Genomic DNA, 21,827 nt, shown 5'->3' on the forward strand with positions numbered 1-21,827 from the left:
CGGCTCGACTTCGTTGCATTTTTATTTCCTCGCCCTTGCCGACCCCTGCCTCCTCGCGCGAGCGATGGCGTGGTGCATTCGCATTATCACTCGCGAGCCTGGATAATAAGATAATCGCTCCTTTGTCCCTCCGTTTCTTCCGTTTCTGCCGGTAATTCGCCGTCTTTCATGGAATAAGATACAACGATGAAGCGCTATTTTTGTGATATTTTATAGCGGATAGTCGCATTTCAATATATACGTATTAACTTTTCAAATTAATTTCAATAAAGAGCATTTTTATTAAGATATTATTAACTATTTTATGCCGCTCATAAAATTAAAGAGATGGAAACGAGTCGTTTTAATCTTTTAACCTGGAAAAATTATCTTTATTTGTTATCGAAGTCAAACTTTTTCTATTATAATATTCGTATTAAATAAATTTAATTACAATTGTGAATTAAATCAAGATAGAATAAATACATTTCTAATACATGCGTTTCTCGCATAAATATATATGTATATCGGGCGTATCCCACATTTTCTTCGGTATCGTGGGATTCTCAGTTGCAACATCATGGAGAACGCAAAGGTTACCGGATGAAAGTAAGCCGACCCCATGAAGCATGTGATTGTGCATGCATTTGTACGGGAAATTGCTATGCAAGGTACATCGGGCATTCCACGAACGATCGAGACGAAAATTATTCGATTCTGTGCAGTTCCGATGTTTTATTTTTTCAGACGCAAAAAACTGGACATAATGTAGAAGAGAGAAGGAGCTCTTGTGAGAATATATTTTAATACACTTTACGAACAATGTTTTGACAATGGATCATTGATAGTTAATATTAAAAAATCTAATAATTATTACATTTTTGACAATCGAGCACATTAAGTTCAAAATTAATTTAAAACGTGAAATAAAAACACAAATAGATGTTGACTATAATTTTGAACAAAAGTGACAATTTTTTTGCACCAGATTCTTTTCTAGTTATTAATTTTTTTTATTAATTAACTTTTAGCTAATAATTTTCTTGACACTCAACCATGTTTTTATTTCAAGATTTGGATTTTTTAAGTAATGGCGGGTCGTGTTCTTTAAAGACCCGAAATAACACGTTATTAAAATAAAAACTTCGTTAATTTCATCACGGATTACGTCACCGCTTTTCACACCGTAAATTCGCGTGCCACTCAACTCTTGCTGAACGTATAGGAGAAGCCGTCGGGGGTCCGATTGAAGCTGAGTTTTCCCGGCGGATAAAAATTGCGGGGCGCCGGTGTCGTTATCGCGTTGTATTGCGGCGCGGGCGCGGGACGAAGTTGAGGCTGATAGCGCGGCTGATAACTCGGTGGCGCGGACGAGGGTATACTTTGCAACTCCGAGGGATAATGATAGCGAGGCGGCGGCGGCGGCTGCGGTCGGTACTGGTATTGCGGTTGAGGCCGCGGTTGAGGCCGCGGTTGAGGCTGCGGTTGATAAACGACAGGTTGCGGTTCGTAATCCGGTTGATAGCGCCGCGGATACTGCTGAGGGGCTGGCGATGCGTAACTCGGGGGTTGATAATCCGGCGGATTATATTGCGCCAGTGGTACATACTCCGGCTGCGGTGGCACCTGCGGCGGTGCGCTGGGAATGTGATCCCCGGTCGCCTGCGAGACAAAAAGTTGCGGCTTAACTTAAAACTCTATTAAAATTAATGAGATAGGATTGAATAAAATTGTGCTTCATATATTATGATTAATTTGGCAGTAAACTAATGAATTTTCGTTAGGCTCTTTAATTATTAATCTATAATCTTTTCTGAAATATTTATATAAAATATTTATATATATATATATATATATAAAATAAAAATCAATGAATTATAGCATCATAAAATTAAATTATAAAAATTTAACAAAAATAAATTATAAAAAGTTATAAATTTAGTGTCATATAATGATATAATTAATGAACAAAATTAATTAGCAAGCAAATGTGCACTCTGCGTACTTGGAACCCGTTCTTTCCGGCCGTGTAAGTCACAGTGCGCCTTTGTCCGGTTGGATCGATGTACGAGTATGATCCACGTCGATTACCCTCTACATCGCTTTCCTCCTTAAATTCCACTCCGTCTTCTTGAGAGTAGGCGGCGCCGAATGTGCCATCACCCGCGAGATAACGAGCGTCGCTCAAAATCGCCGCCTGATGCGGCGATTGGTAATAAGACTCTTGACTGGAGACACCGATGATGATACCCAACAGAATAATCTATGTACGTGATAAAATAAAATTTGAATACTTACAGACAAATTTTTTAGTTCGACGAATTGGAATATCTGAGAAATATCTAAGAGCTATACAACTGCTACAAGACATAAAATATTTCTGTTTCTTATTTAACACATGTATACGTTTTATGATATTGCGTAATTATTTTCTGGTATATTTGATTAATTTTAACTTTATATAGAATTACATTATAGTTTAAAGGGGAGTGATTTGACGAGAACGATTTAAGACTAAACACTTACGACTACGGCGGGCATGTTGAAGGAATAATCGATCCTTAGGCAGCGGGAAGCGCAACAGTGCTCCCAGAAGTCGATGAGAGGGGCGTTTTATACGACGTGTTGGCTCAGGGCAACCCGGCGAAGAGGCCTTGATGGGCAACCCGCGCGTCCCAGTCCCGGATCACATTGGTCTTCCACCACGCCCTGCGAACGATTTCTGTACAAGTTTCTAATCCTCGTACATTACTTCGCCGTGTGATAACTTAGGCTGACATTTCGCTTAGGAAACCGAGCATTCCGCTCGTACAGTTTCGACGAAGTTTTCAAAAATTCCTCGTTAATTTTAACTTGCTCGAATATCTCTGTTGAGAATCGATCGTAATAAAAGTGTCATTTTTTTTAAATTAATGTACTTTTACAACTCAAACAAAGTGCATTTCTACAGAAATGCATTTGTAATTTATTTATTTCTTTTATCGGGTTTTTCAAAGAATACTCGTGGAATTATGTAAATTATTTTTGAACTGTCGACAGTGTCCTCGACGGTGTAAATCTTCTTTACATTTTTATTCTTCCAAAATTAAAATAGTATAAGCGAAATTGTGCTTTGTCATTTTCTGTTTTCAAATTTAAATAATGCAGGCAGGTATAGATTAAGATTATAGATTAAACGATCAACCAATTTATATTTAAAAAACGCGATGAAATCAATATTAAAACGTTGATATAGCTTACAGATAATATTTTCATTAACTTTCGGGAACATTTAAACATTGGAAGATTATGGTCATTCTTATCACTATATTTGCTCTTTTTTTTTCATTAGGCGACAATTTAAAAAATAGATTATTTAAATAATTAAAAAGAGAAGAGAACAATATAAAGTAGAAATGCTAATATCGCGTACAATCAACACAACGTTTCAACAAAACGTTTTAATAAAAAAAGAATCATTATCAATCCAAATAGCTATAATGTATATCAATTTTACAAATGCATTGAACCGACAAGTTCCGAGGTCAGAGAAACAGAAAAGCCTGGGTGCGCTCTCAGGAATTTCTCGCTGACAACTCGCAATGCCGAGGACTCAATCCTGAGGTCTTTCGCCTGTACACTACAGTAGATTATGTACCGACTTTACCGAACGCTGTTACCGACTTCCAATGGATTATCGGAGGCATAACGGCAATCGTGCGGAAGCTTGGGGCATTCTTCGGGGTTGGCGTCGCGCGCGATCCTTGAAATTGCTTTTCCTTCCTGTCGTCGGGATATCAAAAAGTCCTCGTCGAAAAACAAGATCATTGCCCCCTTACTCGCCGTAGTAACCAGATTCATCGATTTCACTCGCGAACCCGCGATGTTTCGATCGCGGTAATGAGTTCTTATGCCCATTACCGCATCGCCAAATTGGAATCGACGGCGCGAGACTCCGGGAAAATCAAACCGAGTGGCACTTTAATTGCCTCGGCGCGCATATATTAATCGCGGCGTAATACTTCGTATACTCCGTACGCGTTTCCGTTTTCCTTAATAACTCGATAAGTATGGCGAAAGCGCGGATCTCATTGCTCTCGGCCTCGAGCTATCAAGCATTTTTCTCGTTTACGATTATTTCTGCATCTCGCAATCGCAGGCGCGGCGCGGCGCAAACGTACGGATTATAAAACTCCTCCGACGGGGCAATGGATATCCTGTTTCGCTTTTTTTACTCGTCGATTACTCCAAACGCGCGATTTTCCTGTATTTCCGATTTTTGTGGCTTCTTATATCTTTACCATCGACGTCTTGTTTTGACTTAAATGGGTAACTTAATTAAACTTTCTATATGGGACATTTTGTGGAAGTAAATTGTAGTAAATTAATTCATGCGTGATGTTTATTGAGTGCAGTTGAAGTACATATCGTGTCGGTCGAGGTACCGCGTATCGCGGACATCGTTCGAACGGAAGGAAGTCATGCATTTCTACATTCGCCTGCGTGAAATAAGTTCCCGAGATACCGCGATATCAGGCGCCACAGACGCAGATCTTCCCAGTCGATCGGCCGAGAATAATCGACTTTCTCCGCCCGCTTCCTCCTGTCAAATCCTTCTTTTTTTCTCTCCTCTCTCGCCGATCTTACCTTTCGAATCTTATCGCGGCTGCGTGTTTTTCATCATCTACATCCGCACGCGCGGATCAACGTAGGTTGACGCCCGTTCGAAGTGTCGCAACGTTCGCCGTTTCGTTTGTAACTTGGGAAATTGCCGTTAATTCGAAACGAGATTCGTCAAGGAAGGCCGTTTTACGAGATTTTCATGGTTTCACTTAAAGCGCGCGTTTCCTTGTCCAATCTCTCTACCAGACATTGTTCATGATAATCTTACACATGTATCCGGTATTCCTTTATTCGGCCCATTAATAAATTACTTCGACGCTGAACGGCTTCTCGGAAAAATTGTTTGGCAATCGGAGATTCAATTGCCAGGTGAAAAAAATTCTATTTTTAGGATAAGATTATATAGAAGGAAACCATATATCTTATTTCAACATTTGAACTACTAAAAGGATTAATGCAATGCAACGTCCGCTATTCATTTCTTACTCGGTACCAGTAATGTAAACATAAAAATTTTATATTATCCGTACACCGCACACACGAAAAGCAACAGGATACGCTAGGCACTTATAGGGTTTTAATTTACGCGGTTTAATACGTCAATGAGTTAAGTTGGAAGATAATGATCGTTGTTCACGAGCGGTTGCGTTGCACTCTCATCGCATTAGTGGCTCGCGAGCGTCACGCGGCCGCGTAATTATCTCGTCGTACGAGCGGTTTTCTTTTCGCGCGCGGTAATAAAGCCAGCGCGGTCCATTATCTTACGGAATTTATAGATCCGAGCTAAGTAGATCCCCTGTTTTTTTTTCTTCCACTGCTTTTCACCCCTTTCATTTCGTCCGACTTGGCGGAGCGCTATAGATTGCCTCGCCTGACGCAAATTGGTAATGTTTAGCGCACGCCAGACCGTTTGCGCGTCGTAAATTTAATTATATGCAACGCATAGAGACAGTGTAGTTACATACAACATGGTTTATTTTTTTCCAGCATGCCTCTCGGCCGTTTAACTAAAAAGATCCGCGTTGCTTTGACTCACGCCATCGGAGATTCTTGTATTCCATGTTATAATTCAGTTTAGTCAATCTTTAAATGCATAAAACTTTATGTTAGACAAATTAAAATATGATCAATGAAATAAAATTATAAAAAAGTAATAAAATTAATAAAAAATAAGCTTATCTTGATATTAATTTTTTTCTGGAAAATTAAAGAAACAATGTATAGAGTTTCAATGTATAGAATTGCACTTACTCTGCTTGGTGAAATTTATTAATCAGTTGGAAATTTATTTTATTTTAAATTCTTTTCCTTATAACTTTTTTATTCTATTCTATGGAATTATATTAATTATTACTTCGCATCGTTAAATACAAGGAAATACTCGAAACTAGATTCTTATTTTGATTCCTTTTTCGCTTCATGCAATCACATGTAATCGCAATGAGAATTATTACGAGCATTTACTCTACCACATAGCGCGCTTTCTTCTCGTCTTTACTCCTCATTTGAGACAACTTAAGCGCATACGCGAACCTTACCGGCTCCGCTTTAGCGCTCTGAAACGCGAATTCAGCTAAAAAACACCGCGCCAATGTTTCTTATTACGTCATCGTAGCCTCGTTAAAATCCTCGGGATCGCATGGAGCCTAACGATTTCACCATTCCAGCTCCTAAAGTTTAAAAAATCGCTTCGGAGAACGTGAAGTTGAACGCTTCAACCCCTCCTGCTACTTTAATCTTTCTGACCTGAGAGAAAACAATCCATATAAGTATTGCACGTTTTTATTTTCTTAAATTTCTATTTACACTTTAGAATACATTAACTATGTATTAAAATTATACTTTAAATATTGCTTTTATTCATTAAAATCTTTTATTAAAATCTTCTCTAATTACTCATTTTCCTTCATTTGCAAATGATGTTATCAAGGTGTGCAATCTTTTTCTATTAGCTTGAAAAATACATTTTTGAGATGCGATAGTTTTAACCTTACAGAGAATTCTGCAGATAAAAAATTATCGTGCTATCGCGAAAAAAGTAAAATATCGCAGGTTCTCAAATTTTTAGATTCGGAAGTATCCCGAGTTCTTGTGGGATCACCCTTCGAGAACAATTCTATAATAGCGTTACGCCAGAGACGCGCATTCTTGCAACGAGTGATAATATATCCTTGAGGGGGGAAGCCTTTTGTCGGAGTTTGCTGGTTACCTGAGGCGGAATTACTCTAAAAGTAGGTAGCTACCACAGCCGCGCGCCACCAATTACGCCGGGGCGACTACGGCTATATAGAAGAGCCACGCCGACTCCGCCGGCTGATTTCTGCGAGTAAACTCGACGCGACAATCCGCGTACATCTTTCTCTCCACACGCAGCCATGAAACTACCAGTGAGTGTTCAGGATATTCTGATTGATTGACCGTATTCATCGTGTCGGTATTAATATAGTGACGAGAGATATTTTATTTTTTCACCAAATTTTACTTCGCGGGACTTGTTGCCGATGTGTGACTGTTAAAAGTGGACTATATTTTTCAATCGGTTTCTGTTCGTCAAATGATGGTCATTTCGAGAGTCTTATTCAATTAAATATATATTGCATTTTGGTGATATTGATATGATTTTATCGCACAATTATTCGTGATTTATTTTTTAACGTTGTATTTATTCAGTTTTATTACTTTTAACTTAAAGTCAGTATATGACATCGTCGGGTGTATCGTGCTAATATTATTTATTATAAATTTGCAGATTCTTCTTATTGTGGTGATATCGATTGCGTGGGCGAAAACGGAAAATGTAGGGAGGTCTGCTCGCGCGCCGCAAGGGCAAATCAAGTATGTCGATGGCGGTGAGTACAAAGTTTTCTCGATTATTCGCTGTTGAAGACACGCCTCGAGAACCTTGGACCTGATGTATCGCAATTAACTGTTGCCGCTACTGCAATTATAACGCACGCGAGAGTCCGTGTTTTTCACATCCCAGATCTTTAGAACAATTCCTTTGTGATCCTCGATAATGAGGTCAGCGTTGCATAAACACCAACAATCGACGACCGGCGATAAATTGGATGTCGGAATGACGGAACGGTGTTCCTCTCGGTGTTTCAGATTCGAGGATCAACTGGGATCTATACATCGCGCCCCAGAGCCAGTTGCAGCGGGCGAATGCTCACCGGCCTCAGCGCGCCGAAGGCGGCTCACCCCTTCGTCTTCGACAGGCTCAGCAGCATCGTGCCCCAGCGTCGGCGCCGCAGCCTCAACCCCAGCAAGTCCAGCAGCAGGCCCAGGGTCCGCAGTACTACAGTTACAAGCCGTACTCGGCGGTGCCGAGTCACATCAGACAGCTGATCAATTCGGTCTATCAGCCGCAAGCTCCCTACGTCGATCCTACGTCTTTCATTTACGGCGGCAACCACTTTGCGGCGGCACCGCAGCAACGTGAACAGCAACAATTAGCCCCAGCCGCCTCCGAAATTCCTCGCGGTGCTTACTTGCAACCATCGGCGAGATACCAATCGATCGATGCTCAAAGAGCGCAGCCCAGATACGAATACAGCGACAGGAGAGTGGAGCGTCAGGATAGAATCGCCTACAAGGAGGATTACGAGCAACAGCAACAGCAGCAGCAACAGCAGCAGCAACTGCAGCAGCAACTGCAGCAGCAACTGCAGCAGCAACAGCAACAGCAACTGCAGCAGCAACAGCAGCAGCAGCAGCAGCAGCAACAAGTAGCGTTTCCGCTAGGAGCCATCCCCGAACCTCCGCTACCTACTCTATATTTGGACAGAAACATGCCTTCGGAAATCAAGCAGTTGCTGCAATATCAGGCGCAGATACCATACGACGTGACAGCGAATCGCATTCAGTACAAACCGAAGAGCACTTTTATCCCCAAGCCGTTATCCGATGACGTTAAGGGACCCTATTATTACCGCAGCAAGGTTTACTATCCGAGCGACGACAACGTCGACGCAGAATATCAGCAGGACAAGCCGGTCGAAGAGGGACAGCGCCATTGACCAAGAATTGACCTACAGGGTAGTAATACGATTTATATAATTTAATATTCTATTTCTCTTCGAAGAAAAGACGGCTAGCCCCAAGACTCGCTCGAGTTGAATCCCGTTTTTACTCGCGGAAACAGCTTCTTGATATCATCAAGGCTTTGTTGAGACTAGTATCTAACGCGCTTTATAAATTGTTGTATCACTTGTTGACATTTTAATGACGTATGTATTGTACTACCGTGTATTTGACAATAACCAATGCAGTTTTCTTCTTTGACGGTCAAAAACGGATGAATGTTCGACACTCGATAATTAGAATCAATTTACTAATTAGAAAAAATAACTACTCGATTTATAATTAACATAGAATAATTTGCTAAATATAATTAACATAGAAAGTTTGTCTTTAAAGAAAATTAATTGAATAAAAGATTGATAAAAAATACTTAATTGACTTTCACGGAAATTTACATAATACAGTAATTAATGACGAAAATTTATCAAAACAGAAATGGCAAATGGTATCTTGGTCTAACGGACTTCTTTTCGATTAATTTTCTGTTCGTTTTTCATTTCACTGAATTATGAAAAGGTGTATTCAGTATTTTTCGTATGAGTAAGTGTGTAAAGATAGAAAATACTTGACTATATACGATAGCGCGAAGAATGTAATTTTTTGTACGATTAGTAAATAAATCGTTTCCGCTTCTGGCATCATGGAAGTCATTCACCTTGTCGTAGCGCAATCTCTTTGCTTTTATTATTTTAGCTCACGGAACTTGGCGGAACTTCCGCTCGTAAAAAGGTGAGTTAAACGCCCGAGCGAAAATTCGATAAAAGGAGAGCTAACGTTTACTCCTTTCAGGAAGTTTCGCGTTTCGCGCGACGAGTAATTTGCTTAATTATACATGAGAAGTTACTAAGTCCCACGTTATTAGAGCAAATAGAAAGCCGGACGGTTTTTCGCTTTCTATTGAATAAAGATACCTGATCTCCCTACGATGTTAGAAAGCGATATTCCATCTCATTTACAGAATCGCTACGTTACGCTATCATTACGATAAGAGAGCGCGTTTGAGATATAAATTTTGCGAAAGGAAGTAAACTGAAACGACATAATCTGAGAAATTTCTTATCAGATTGGGTCACATAAGTTACAGAAATTACTGCCAGGCGTGAATATGACGAGAGAAAAAAGTATACGACAGCTAATACATAACACTTTTATTAATAGATTTTATTCCGATTAGAAAGGGATTAAGTTCTTTATCGATAGCAAAAAATTTAATGCACGGAAATTAGAAATCCGATCAGGCGGATTTCATCATCGATGCATAACGATACGAAGGTGAGAATATTCATAATATGTGAGGATTCGAAAAAGCGTGTCGCCTGATCACACATATGTTTTCGTTTTCACATAGAAATTGAAATTTCTAAAAGCGTGGAAGGATAGCATTTCTCCGGACAAGGAAGACTGACAATCCACTTTCGTGGCCTTCACGCTTCGCGTGTCGATGCACCCGTCGAGTCGCCGCAATTGCGAATAGTCGCGTTTTCATTTTGCGCAATCTTCCTTTTCACTCCTTACCGACGCTCTCCTGCACAGATAGATAATTCGCCAGGATTACGCCCTTTAAGTTCACCAAGCTTCTGCTCGAGGAAATCGAAGGGACTTACAGCCGTAATTTTACACGGTGATTCGTAACAAATCTGGCAATTAGTTAATTGCGTTTATCATAAAGAAACCTAAGAGTATTTGAAGTACAGGAGAAATATGCAGGAGAAATATGCAGAGTATAAAGTGTGCGTGCAAAAAAAAATGCTATAAAGAATAGTATATGTATAATATTTTAATTATGATAAACTGTAACTGCATTATGTTTTATTTTATTATATTTAAATTAAATTTAAATACGTAAAATATTTACTTAAGATTAGTAACAATTTTAATTTATAACTAATCATAATTGGTTTTCTATCATACATTGTACTTTTTTTCCTTTTTCTGAATGCTATTATCTGGTAAATTAGCTTCCAAAGTTTTACATTCTCTTCGTGAATCATTCTGTACGTATCGTCCACCTTTTGTTCATTACATATTTTTTTTTACCATTACCGAATGGTACTGTAAGAATTGTTTTTCGCATATCGATACAAGTTACCTGGGGTAATCTATAATTTCACGGGAGATCGACGATCTATCGCGATGCGACACGGTGTAACTTTCTACTGTAACCTGACGTAACACGGCATTTCCATCTGTGAGTAAGAGCGACTTTTGCAGTCAAATAATTGGATAAAAGAGAAGTATACGCTCCCATAATTGCGTATCTGAAATAGGAATCTATGGAACTAACAATAAGACTTTACGAGTTTAATAATACGGAGCATCAGAGATCTATTATCGAATCTTATTGCAAAATTAGAAATCTAGTAATTCCTAGGGTATGTAGAGACGATAATGCAGCGTCAAGAATGATATAGGTTTAAGATACATACGGAATAATGCGGCTTAATTCGAAGAATAATTTCCCTAATTACATTTCTGTATATGTGCAACCACTATCTATACCAATCGCAATACTATTGTAATAATAAATTAAAACTGCTTATTTTGCTTTCCTTTAAGATTCCATTTTTTATAGCTTAAATCTGTATTATTAGCAGCACTTTAATGCTAAAAGCACCGGTGTGCAGTGCCTTTACATAACTTGACAGGACAATGATTGAATTCAATGTCGGCAATTAATTGCGGATCCTCGCGTTCTTTACTCCGTAACCTTTGAATGGCGATTGCCTGGGAAATATCGTGTTGCATCACATTCCACCGCAGCTATTCCGTAGTTTTCCATCTGTGTACTCGAGACTTTTCACGATTAGAATACATCGCGTAGAAGATGAATGCCTCGTAGCTGGATAAAGAAAGCTTGATGACCCGAGACAAGCAAAACTCGAGATGCATTTGCAAACAAATGTATACTTTCTTGTTATCATGTAAAACGAAAATCATATTATTGCAATGTACAAACAAATTATTATAAAATTAGGATTAATTTAGTAAAATGCGCAATATGAAATATTTCGTAAGATTATTGTATAAAAAATTTTTTATTGCAGGCATGTAAAATTCTTTTTTATTTATTCTCTGCATGCTAAGAAGTTAGAATTAGGTTGTAATAAAGTATTGTGATTTGGTTAAATTAAATATTTATTAAATATTTATTTTATAAATTTTTATTAAATTACTTTCGAAATGCTAACGGTTGACTTTATAAGAGATTATCAAAATTTATTATTGAAATTTTTTCTTTTTTTAACAAAGAATTTTAAAAACTAGAAGTAGAAATTTACAAGAATAAAAGAGTAGCGCTTATAAGTCAAAATTTAATTTATATAGTCTGCAGATGGAACTTTACAATGGAATTAACGTAAGACTGTTACTTAGCGCCGGAAGCAATTTCCATTAATATACCGCTCGCGTTTGCAAGAAAGAGCAATGACTGGTGGACTGTTAGAGCACTATGTCGGCCGGCCGGCCGGCCGACGAGGTGCAAAATGGAGGTGGCTCTCGCCAAGTCACATCCCCGTCATCGAAAGGCTCCTTTTACGTGGCCGACTATAAAGTTGTTCTGGTGACCGCGCGCCCGCCTCAGAAACACTCCACCCTCGAACGAATCGACCAGCTTTCACGCCATGAAATTGCACGTAAGTACGCCAGCTGCCTTGCATTCATTATTTTTCTCTGAATCGAAAGTCCTCGTTCAAAAAGTAAAGAACAATGTAGAATGCACGCGTACGACTTTTCCGAGAGTCGCGCGTTTCTCTTCGGCGTCTGATGTAGGCGAAATGAAGTCGCGTGCGCCTATAATCGTGCTGGATACGCAAACCGGATATACCAGCGATATAAATTATGCGACGATTCGATTAACAGGTGTCGCCCCGTTGTTTTGCGCTATTTTGTTCCTGAACATTTTCTCGCATATCCGCCGATCAAATCCTTAATCACTGTGTGTTAATCACTGTGTGAATCTTGTAGAGACATAAGCATGTATGTATGTTTCACACTGACCATCTCGTCGTGTCAAAAACTGGGAAAAGTGTGGAACGAAGTGTCGCGTACATTTAATTGCCATGTGTCGCAAAATATTTTTTCAGATATTAATTGGACGACGAATTTATTTCGCCGTGTCTTTCGCACCTCCGTTTTTCACGTTTTTGTCGTGAAAATATTGAACACGCTCTTACACGGTTTTATTACAACGTGATCGCAAGACTCGAAAACGGGAAGTCGTTTGTTTTGTCAGAGGTACTGGTCAACCCGCCTCCCGTCAAAAGGCAACAAGCGTGAATAAGGGAATGATGAATGTCGTGCACGTAATTGCATCGTTGGATGTCGTAAAGAGGGTGACGATTCAGAATGCCGGTTAATTACCGCGGTCACTGGCCGGGAGTGCAGCTACGTTTCACGACCCAATTGTCGCAGCCGCGGAAACAAGTAATCAGACTTTTGCAATCTCGTTGCAAGCTCGCGGATCGAGATTTCAACATGGAGAGTAGCTTGTTCTGCTTGTTCCATCGACTCCCTTAGCGTCGCTCCACATATTTTCTTCTCTTTAAGAGCTAAATCTACAACGGCATACAAAAGGCGTTCATAAGGAGGAAACAGATATAAAAACGCAACAAGAATAAATGCGTTGATTAAATATTGGTTTATGTATATACGCTATTTTTAGCCAATCATAATATCCTTTTTTTTTCGTCGTGATTCTTGCTTAAACGGGAGAACATATGTATGTAGACCTCAATAATCAGCATGCGTGTCGCGACTTGTTCCTCGCGAAATGTCGCTCGGTTTCCGCGTTCTTGCGAGATACGACTCGCGCAGATTTTCGTCGTACGTGCAATTCTGGAGCGGCATTTTGTCCCGCGACAGTCGGTCGCAGATATTTTCAAACGAGTCGAAATTAATTTTTTTCGAATAATCTCGTCGGGCGTGTCTGAACGATTAATATCTACCTCGCTTTCTACCATGTAACGTTCGCAGCTCAACGCATTCGATCGCTCAGTTATAAGTCGACTTACGACTTACACTTTTCTTCTTTTTTTCTTCCACCTGCCTTTTTGTCTTGCGGCCGCGTTCCTAACGACCCAAGTGCGTCTACCGATCGCGAATGTTAACCGGCAACGTGCTCACCTTTTCCCCGATTACCGTGATTAAAGATTCATGCGCTCGCGGACTTTCCCTTCCAGCTTCCCGGTGCCGGTTGCTCGATACGCTTCCATATATGCAATATAGTACATACCGTAAGACAGATTCAGGTTTAGTGCCACGCGCATTAGATAATGATCTTTGATCGTTTGATTGCGAAATCGAAAGCGCTTAACATCGAGAGCAAAGTAAATAACGTTTAAATGTAATAATGTTACATTCCGATTTTATTTTGTTATAATGATTAGAGATAAAACATTATTATGTCGCGATCATAAAGAGATCAATATAATAATGATAAATATAATTTTAGTATCTTTTCTAAGTATTAAATTATTGGAAAAATAATACAATTACATAAAAATTATCAACGTGTAATTGAATGGATTTTATTCATCCTATTGTATAATCAACTTTCTCTTTTATTACCGATACTTGATTTATTTATGACGTATAAATCATAACGCGCTCTATTATATTATGTCATGTCATACATTGTATACCATTCTGTCATAAATCTTTTGTCATAGATTTTACTATTGACGGCACTACCCATGTGCCTGGCTGAATTTTCAATTCAGGGGCCTAGCGACGGACACCGACGGGCTCAAGGTCTTAAGTTCAGCGAAGAGAAAGGAATCGAATACACAGACGCCAGTGGTAAGTGCAGATAAACGTAGACAATGCGGACTGGAAAGTATAAAAACAGGGAAACAATTTATACTTATCTTTTGTTTTTATAAAAGTTGTCCTTCAGAATATTTTACTTTTTTTCAATAGATTTTTACATTTTTTTCAATCGACAATTATTTCGTAGAAAAATTTCTTTTTAGACATTTACCTTTATATATCTTTTATTTTAAAACTTCCTAGGTTTTATAACTTTATAGTTATACTAGTATTCGAACATTATTTAAAATAAGGTACCTATGTTGATATAAATGTATATTGGAATTTTTTGTGTATTTTTTAAAATGATATTTTTGAATGTTCGGTTTTTAGAGGGAGGTGGTCCGGGAGACTTTACCATTCAAGGCGCGTCCGACGGTAATACTAACTTCAGGATCCAAGGTGCTACGGACGGACACTCGAATTTTCAAATTCAAGGGCCCTCGGATGGTGGATCGGCCACCTACAATGTACAAGGGCCGATTGATCGATACGGTCAGCCCACAGTCCAGCCCGCAATCCAGGGGGCTTACGATGCTAATCAAATTAATGCAAAAGCGCTCCAGTACGACGATCCTAGCGGTACTGTCATTAACTTTGTTTCACGAGCTTTGTCACTTTGTCTCGGACTATATATCGAGTCGATTTGACATAAATATGTATCAAAAGGTTACAGGGTAAACTGGAGATCGTACGATCGTCAACCACGTCCGCAAGCTCAGGCGGAACCGCAATACGCGCAAGCAGCGGCGCCGATTCCGCGAGCCTCGCCCCGACAAAGAGTTCATCGACCGCAACCGCAACCGCAACCGCAACAACAACAACGACCGGAAGCAGTGCCGAATTACAGACCTTACTCTAACGCACCGCCGCAGATCCAACAACTGCTCCAATTCCAGCAGCAAATTCCGTACATCAATATAATTCCGGAACCTTACAGGTACGAAACAATAAGGACATCGAGTAAGACTGCATCTTTGATATCTTTATGTCTATATCGATGTTAAATATCATTATTTTTCTTATAACCGAGACACGCAATTTCAATGATCCTTAATCAAATTACAGATTCGACGAAGAGGCCGCCATACGGGCTCAGTCTCAGCAGGTCCAGGAACATCTTCGAAAGTTGGCTCAGGAAGCGGCAGCCGCGCCTCCACCTGAGCCCGTGATCCGTGGATCACCTCGTCAAAAGTCACGCGGCCAATCCAGAAGCAAACGTCAGGCTGAACAGCAACATCAGCAACCGCAATATCGCAGGGTATCCCAACCGCCGGCAGAGCCGCAGATTCAGTACTCGCCCAATCTGCCGTCTCACTTGCGCGACCTGCTGAAATACCAAGCGCAAACGCCATACAACATCTTTGCCAACCAGGTCGCGTACCGTGCGGGAGAGCCGTACGTGCCGCAACGCGCGGAAGCGCAGCAGCAGCAGCAGCAGCAGCAGCAACAGTTGCAACAACAACCGCTGCAGCAAGCGCAATACCAAGGTCAGGGTGGCGCCTACGACGGTCAGGCTAGCGCGTACACGCAGGCCCGCATACAGCCCGCGTATGACCAGAACCAGCAGTATCAGCAACTCGGTTATAATCAGGAACTCGGCTATAATCAGCAGCAGCCTGGCGTAAGACCCGTCACCGAGAATCAGTACTGATTACCTTGACGAGGAATCCTCATTGCTATGCCTAGAACGAGTCTTTCTAACAGGACTGGATTCTATTCTACAATGTGATAAATTACGCTCGAGTTCTTTTTAACACATATAATTTGGTCAAATAAATAAATTTACTATATGAAGGTAGGGTAAACATTGCTTTTATCTTGAGAATTTACTTGTTAGGTTTATGAAAAGGATTACAATCAAAAGAAAATCATAAATAACTTGAAATCTTCTAAATTCTTGTTGGTCTTTCTGAAGTAAAGAGGAAAAAATGCTCTCTATTTAATGCGATATTTGTTAAGTAATAGATATGAACGATACGTGCGGTAATTAATGCGATATGAATATTTTAGTTTTTCTATTGAATACATATATCTATTTTTTTTTATTTTTTCAGTTCTTTGAAGCTCGGATTTTGATATTAAAGTTATTTTTCTTCAATTTTATCCAACAGATAAGAAATATTTTAAGAATGAGAGAGAGTTCTCTATCACTGTCAACATTTTGCGAAATCTGTGTTTGAAAAAAAAATACATTCTTACAGATTTCTCATATGTGACCAGAAGTTTCGATATATCACAACGAGATAGAGCGAGATTGACGTCTGAGAATCAATTTTTTTCATGATTCTTATACAACGAAAAGAAAAATAGAGCCGAACGTTGTTCTCGCGATAACATATTCAGACGAATATTGATACATGTTTGAAAAAAATATATATATGTAATAAGTTTATCTGTATTATAGTTTTTTACATTTATACGTGTTTCCAAATAAAATATTTGCGATTCTATCCTTGCGATGTAAGTTTTTTTTTCCAATCTAATTTAGCCACCGATATATAAGTCAAACTTTAAAGAATATATTCTTCAATAAATTGGAGATAGTCGTTATTTTTAAAGTCCATTAAATTTAATTATTTCCTTACGCTTTATTGAGAAGAAATGTAAAGATATTTTTCTCAATTTACATATTTTAAAATTCATATCAAATAATTCTGAAATATAAGATTTTTATTTAATGTCTAAAGGTTAGCACTAAAATCATTAAAGAGATTATTTTAATTGTGTTCTAAATTTTTTATGCGTGCACTATAAATCTCATCTCATCATAATTTTTATTTTTTAAGTAATTACGACGCTCAATCGGATACGTTTAATGTTTAATATATTTAAAGCATTGAAAGGAATTCGGAATGTTGAAAGCGGAATGCTGAATTCTTTACGCAATCTTGGCTCATAAATATATATGTATACACACTTGACGATAAAATTGCGATGGAGAGAGAGTAGTATAGAGAGAGGGAGCTGATAATCGCGAGTGAGCACTGTTCCTACGATATAGAATTACTCGTCAATTAAATTCAGCGATTTTTTTGCAGAATGTTGAATGCAATATTCTTCAATGTCGATGTTTTGAGAAACAGCAGGTGTGTTTCGCAGGCGATCTTTAGATATTACAAGAAACTTTTGTCAGAATGTCTATATATAATAATATCTACATTAATTTATTATATTTAAGGTGTATTATGTCGATTTGAATATTTTTATGCATTGGTGTATCTTGTGGCATCCTTAAAATGTGCATAACATGCTGCGATATGTTGTTGCTGTGCACTTTAACGATGCACTCGATTTACGACACGCGTCGAATACGGAAGCGATGCATGCGTTTCGTTTCCTGTATGGTGCCGGCTCAACCATTACGTGACTGGATCCAATGCATACATGTATCACCCTTCCCTACGAAGCAGATATCTATCATAGTGCACCTTCGTTCATTCGTCGAGCACGTGGAATGTAAGTAACGTATCTCTATCGTGAACATCGAGTTCGCGAATAATCAACGTGTAGGTATTCGCGCGGGCTGCAAGTCTCTGAGTACACTGGCGAGATTGATACGTTTACGATGTATAAGAAAAATATTACGATTTATAATTTGAAAGCTAGGATATAGTGCTTGTTATTAAATAAGTCATAACTGGTTATTAATATAAAAATAGAAACAAACTGAATACCAATTCTTAAAAGAGCTAGATATCGCGAATTTTGAACATTAGAACTTTGAGACTTTTTTGAAATATAATAGGTAATAAAGATAATTATATATAAGATAATTATAAAGATAATGCTAGTAATAGTCTAAGTATAAGAATAATTAAATAAAGACTTTTATGTGTGTGTGTGTGTGTGTGTGTGACTGAGACTGATACTGTATATGTGTAACATAGAGCTACACAACTGCAAAGAAACGAACAACTTTCACGTAGTTCGAAAATAATCGGTGATACGCATAATGCATGACAATGTTCGCTTACCATAGTCAACGACTCGATAAGCAACGCAAAATTTCAATCTAAAATTCGACAGTTCTACATCGTTGCAAGAAAAACACGGGGAAAAGAGACACGGTCGAACCACTTTCACGTAACGGTATCGCTATGATCTACGATGTAATGTAAAATTACATAAACCTTGTATGAAAGGAATATTAAATTCCACGCAGGAGAAATTAATTTACTATTATTGCAATTTTGTTATTTATAAATAAACATTATTATTTACAATTAGTTTCATTCGATGTCACGCTACATCATGTAGATGAGACATCTATGCTTATTTTTCTCTCAAAAACTTTATTAAATTTTATGTTTTCTTTCCTTTTTTGTTGCTGTTAATCAATAACAAATAATGAATAATAAAATTTGCTGGAAAATACTACTTTTCGGTAAATATAAAATTAATTTATAATAATAATAATAATAAAATCTTTTCCGGATTAATTGCGGTATCTTACTTCTTCGATAATATTTCACAATAATTTTCCGATTTATTTTAACTTTGATTTTAAATTTTATTAAACGAAGAGAAATTAAAACGAAATTATTATTTTACAATTCTCCACGAGGCATTGTATACGAAAGAGACAAACGTATATACCGCACCGCGCTTTGACTTTTCTAGTGCCACCGCGCCGGTCATTTCCTGGAGCAACTAGCGGCCAGCTAGCACGGGGCGCGTTGGTCCGTTGCGTTGGGTACGTTACGTGACGACGGGCGGGGGATTTGCAAGCGAAAAAAATCGGTCGAAACCCGTCCAACCATGAAAGCTGGTGGTGGCCGACGGCGCGGTTCGGTCCGCGACGACCGGGCCCCATATAGAAGTGCGTCGCGACGCGGCCGCCAGTTTCGTTCCGCTGCCCTTCGGATATCGTTGTTCAACAATCATGAGATTCCTCGTAAGTCTACGCGACCCTAAAAACCTCGCGAAATTCCGCGGCGCGGATGCACGCGGGGAGAAAGCGCGATCAAAGCCGCTCCGTGGAGTAGCCGACGTCCGAGCGAGAGTGCTCGCTTTTGCTTTCCAATCTCGCGTTGATCGTTAAAATCTCGTCGCAGTTTTATTCCTAACTCCACGTAACTGAAGGAAAAAAAAGAGAAGATAAGCAAAACTTTATCGTTCATCGATCGCCGAGTGTTAAGTATCTCCGTTTCCGAGTATAAAAGATTGACAAAACCGAACGTTCGCGTTTAACGATCTTTCCTTTCTTTTTCTCGTGGAGAAAATTAACGTTCGGTGTATTGGACCATCGAAGATAAAAATAATGTTCAAAAAAAGGAATTTGCTAAATTTGTAACTCTTCTCATTCAGCTCAACGACATGTAATTTTCTTGTGTTTTTAATCTTTAATTTATGACCGATTTCTATAAATATTCATTACAAATTCCATTATGTTTATTTTATTATATGAATCCTGTTCACAGAGAAAGTTAAGATGGTATATCTTATTGAAATATTACAAAGTCCGTTAATATAGCTTCAGTAATAATGTTATTATCGATAACATCTTTATTTTTAAATTCAAGGATTATTGTATAATATCATCGTAGCGAGATACTTTGCACGCAATCGTCACGCTTGGAAAATGTCGTATTACATTTCTTCCGATATGAATCAAGTGCGGTGATCTAGTTAAATTTACCAATTTACATACCTCGATAATCGATTCACTTCTCGTGGTGTAAATTACGGCGCCGATGCATAAATAATCAATGTCAGCTAAGAAATTCTATTTACATCATGCAAATAAAAATTTTTTCAGCTTTCCAAGATAAGATTTCCATTTTACGGAATGTATAAAAAATTACACGTCCTTCTGACTTCTATTGATACAGTTACATGAAAAACATCTATGTCTTGAATTTTTTTGTATGCAAAAAAGTGTATTCGTTATTTGATATATTGCCTTTCAGTTTTTGATCCTCTTCGTGGCACCCGTGCTGGGAACGGAATTCCACAGTGAGTAATCAATTTGGACGTCCTATATTTTTTGAGAATATATTTTTCCGTTGTGTCGTCAACATATAAAATCCATTTTCCTGCTGAAGATTTGCATTTGTTTCCAATTATCTTATAGGCCATATCCGGGAACGTAGACAAGCACAGCAAGGCAATTACCGAGCTTACAACCAAGCACCGGCAGCGATCAAGCAGATATTGGCCGCGCAGCAGTATCGCGATCCGATTGTTCACCTTCCGCCGCAACCGGTGCCGAACTTGGCGCCTTCGAGACCCATTGAGCCTCAATATTTGCAGCAAAATCAGCTGACTCAGTATCGACCGAAAGTACAAGTAGGTCAGGCGCCTCAGCAGCCAACCTATAAGCAGATTCCCGTACGACCAGCTCAATATAATCCGCCACCCGGCGCTCAACGACAACAACAACAATACAACCCGCAATATCGCTCCAATTATGCGCCGCAACCGCAACCGCAACCGCAACCGCAGCAGCAGCAAGCCAGCCAGCCTAATTATCAGTATTCCAGAAATCTGCCGCCACAGCTTCAGCAGCTTTTGCAAATCCAGCAAAATCTGCCCACTGCCAATGGGATTCCACAAGGACAACGTCAGGGATAATCTGTTCAGGGCACTGGGACGACGATATCTATAAGGCATCGGTCTCCTTTTTCGTAAAAACATCCATTCTTTACATATCATTTCATCCATTGCATTCATCAGATTTTACCATTGATGAATTCGTAACCTATTCGTAATCCTCGTTGAAACGCGAGGATACTAGTGGCTGTTTATTTTTCCTTTCGTAAATATTTTATTATAAACATCTTTACGTTAATTTATTGAGACGAATTAAATCGAAAAAAGTTAAGTTTTAAGACTTTCTATTTTTATCTATTTAGTTAGAAAAAGAAAAATTAATTTTTGCTAAAGAATTATACTTCTATAATAATTCGTGTCATACTTTTACGTCCAATTTAATTCACTCCCATTTCACATACCATTTCATTCATTCACAATCGCATTTAGATTTTCACGCCAATTTGTAAATTGTGGGAATATGTATCGTACGAAAATTGTGGGAAGAAAAATTGTATAAATAAATGTTATTCAAGTTTCTCGATATCTAAAAATCATACAAATCGTTCTGTTATATCAAATCGTCGCTTTGAAATTATACCGTCATCGTTTATACTTTAAGATTGTATTGTCATCGTTTATGTCAACTTTGAGACGTATGTTTGTACGTTTAGTTATGCACCCCTTTATCGTCCCTTTCGGATCTACCGGTCGCTCTCAACCATCGACGTAACCATCGCATTTCTTTAAACTAAATTTGTTCCAATGAATGAATATTAGAAGAAAACATATTTCTGCCGACAAATGCAGTTATAGAGAACGCT

At 38.7% G+C, this 21,827-nt stretch overlaps 4 protein-coding genes across 4 annotated transcripts; 3 read left to right on the forward strand and 1 right to left on the reverse strand.

The window, feature by feature from the left end:
- Positions 1 to 686: 686 nt before the first annotated feature.
- LOC139777444 (cuticular protein 19) lies at positions 687 to 2,842 on the reverse strand. The gene is made up of 3 exons (XM_071714862.1): positions 2,506 to 2,842; positions 1,985 to 2,242; positions 687 to 1,641 (listed from the first exon to the last, which is right to left on the reverse strand). The coding sequence occupies exons 1-3, from the start codon at positions 2,518 to 2,520 to the stop codon at positions 1,183 to 1,185; spliced, it is 732 nt and encodes a 243-aa protein (XP_071570963.1). The 5' UTR covers positions 2,521 to 2,842; the 3' UTR covers positions 687 to 1,182.
- Positions 2,843 to 6,874: 4,032 nt separating this feature from the next.
- On the forward strand, positions 6,875 to 9,300 carry LOC139777435 (uncharacterized). Its single transcript, XM_071714853.1, has 3 exons — positions 6,875 to 6,968; positions 7,331 to 7,430; positions 7,690 to 9,300. The coding sequence occupies exons 1-3, from the start codon at positions 6,957 to 6,959 to the stop codon at positions 8,598 to 8,600; spliced, it is 1,023 nt and encodes a 340-aa protein (XP_071570954.1). The 5' UTR covers positions 6,875 to 6,956; the 3' UTR covers positions 8,601 to 9,300.
- Positions 9,301 to 12,249: 2,949 nt separating this feature from the next.
- LOC139777433 (uncharacterized) lies at positions 12,250 to 16,922 on the forward strand. The gene is made up of 5 exons (XM_071714851.1): positions 12,250 to 12,296; positions 14,331 to 14,460; positions 14,803 to 15,051; positions 15,139 to 15,409; positions 15,538 to 16,922. Exons 1-5 carry the CDS (start codon positions 12,285 to 12,287, stop codon positions 16,121 to 16,123), a joined length of 1,248 nt encoding a protein of 415 aa, XP_071570952.1. The 5' UTR covers positions 12,250 to 12,284; the 3' UTR covers positions 16,124 to 16,922.
- A 2,393-nt stretch (positions 16,923 to 19,315) lies between these two features.
- On the forward strand, positions 19,316 to 21,624 carry LOC139777434 (uncharacterized). The gene is made up of 3 exons (XM_071714852.1): positions 19,316 to 19,366; positions 20,382 to 20,427; positions 20,546 to 21,624. The coding sequence occupies exons 1-3, from the start codon at positions 19,355 to 19,357 to the stop codon at positions 21,043 to 21,045; spliced, it is 558 nt and encodes a 185-aa protein (XP_071570953.1). The 5' UTR covers positions 19,316 to 19,354; the 3' UTR covers positions 21,046 to 21,624.
- The last annotated feature ends 203 nt before the right edge of the window (positions 21,625 to 21,827 follow it).

This window comes from Temnothorax nylanderi, unplaced genomic scaffold (genome assembly GCF_030848795.1).
Source record: "Temnothorax nylanderi isolate EJ_2023f unplaced genomic scaffold, tnyl_v1.0 TNYL_tig0148_pilon, whole genome shotgun sequence".
NCBI classification, from domain to species: domain Eukaryota; kingdom Metazoa; phylum Arthropoda; class Insecta; order Hymenoptera; family Formicidae; genus Temnothorax; species Temnothorax nylanderi.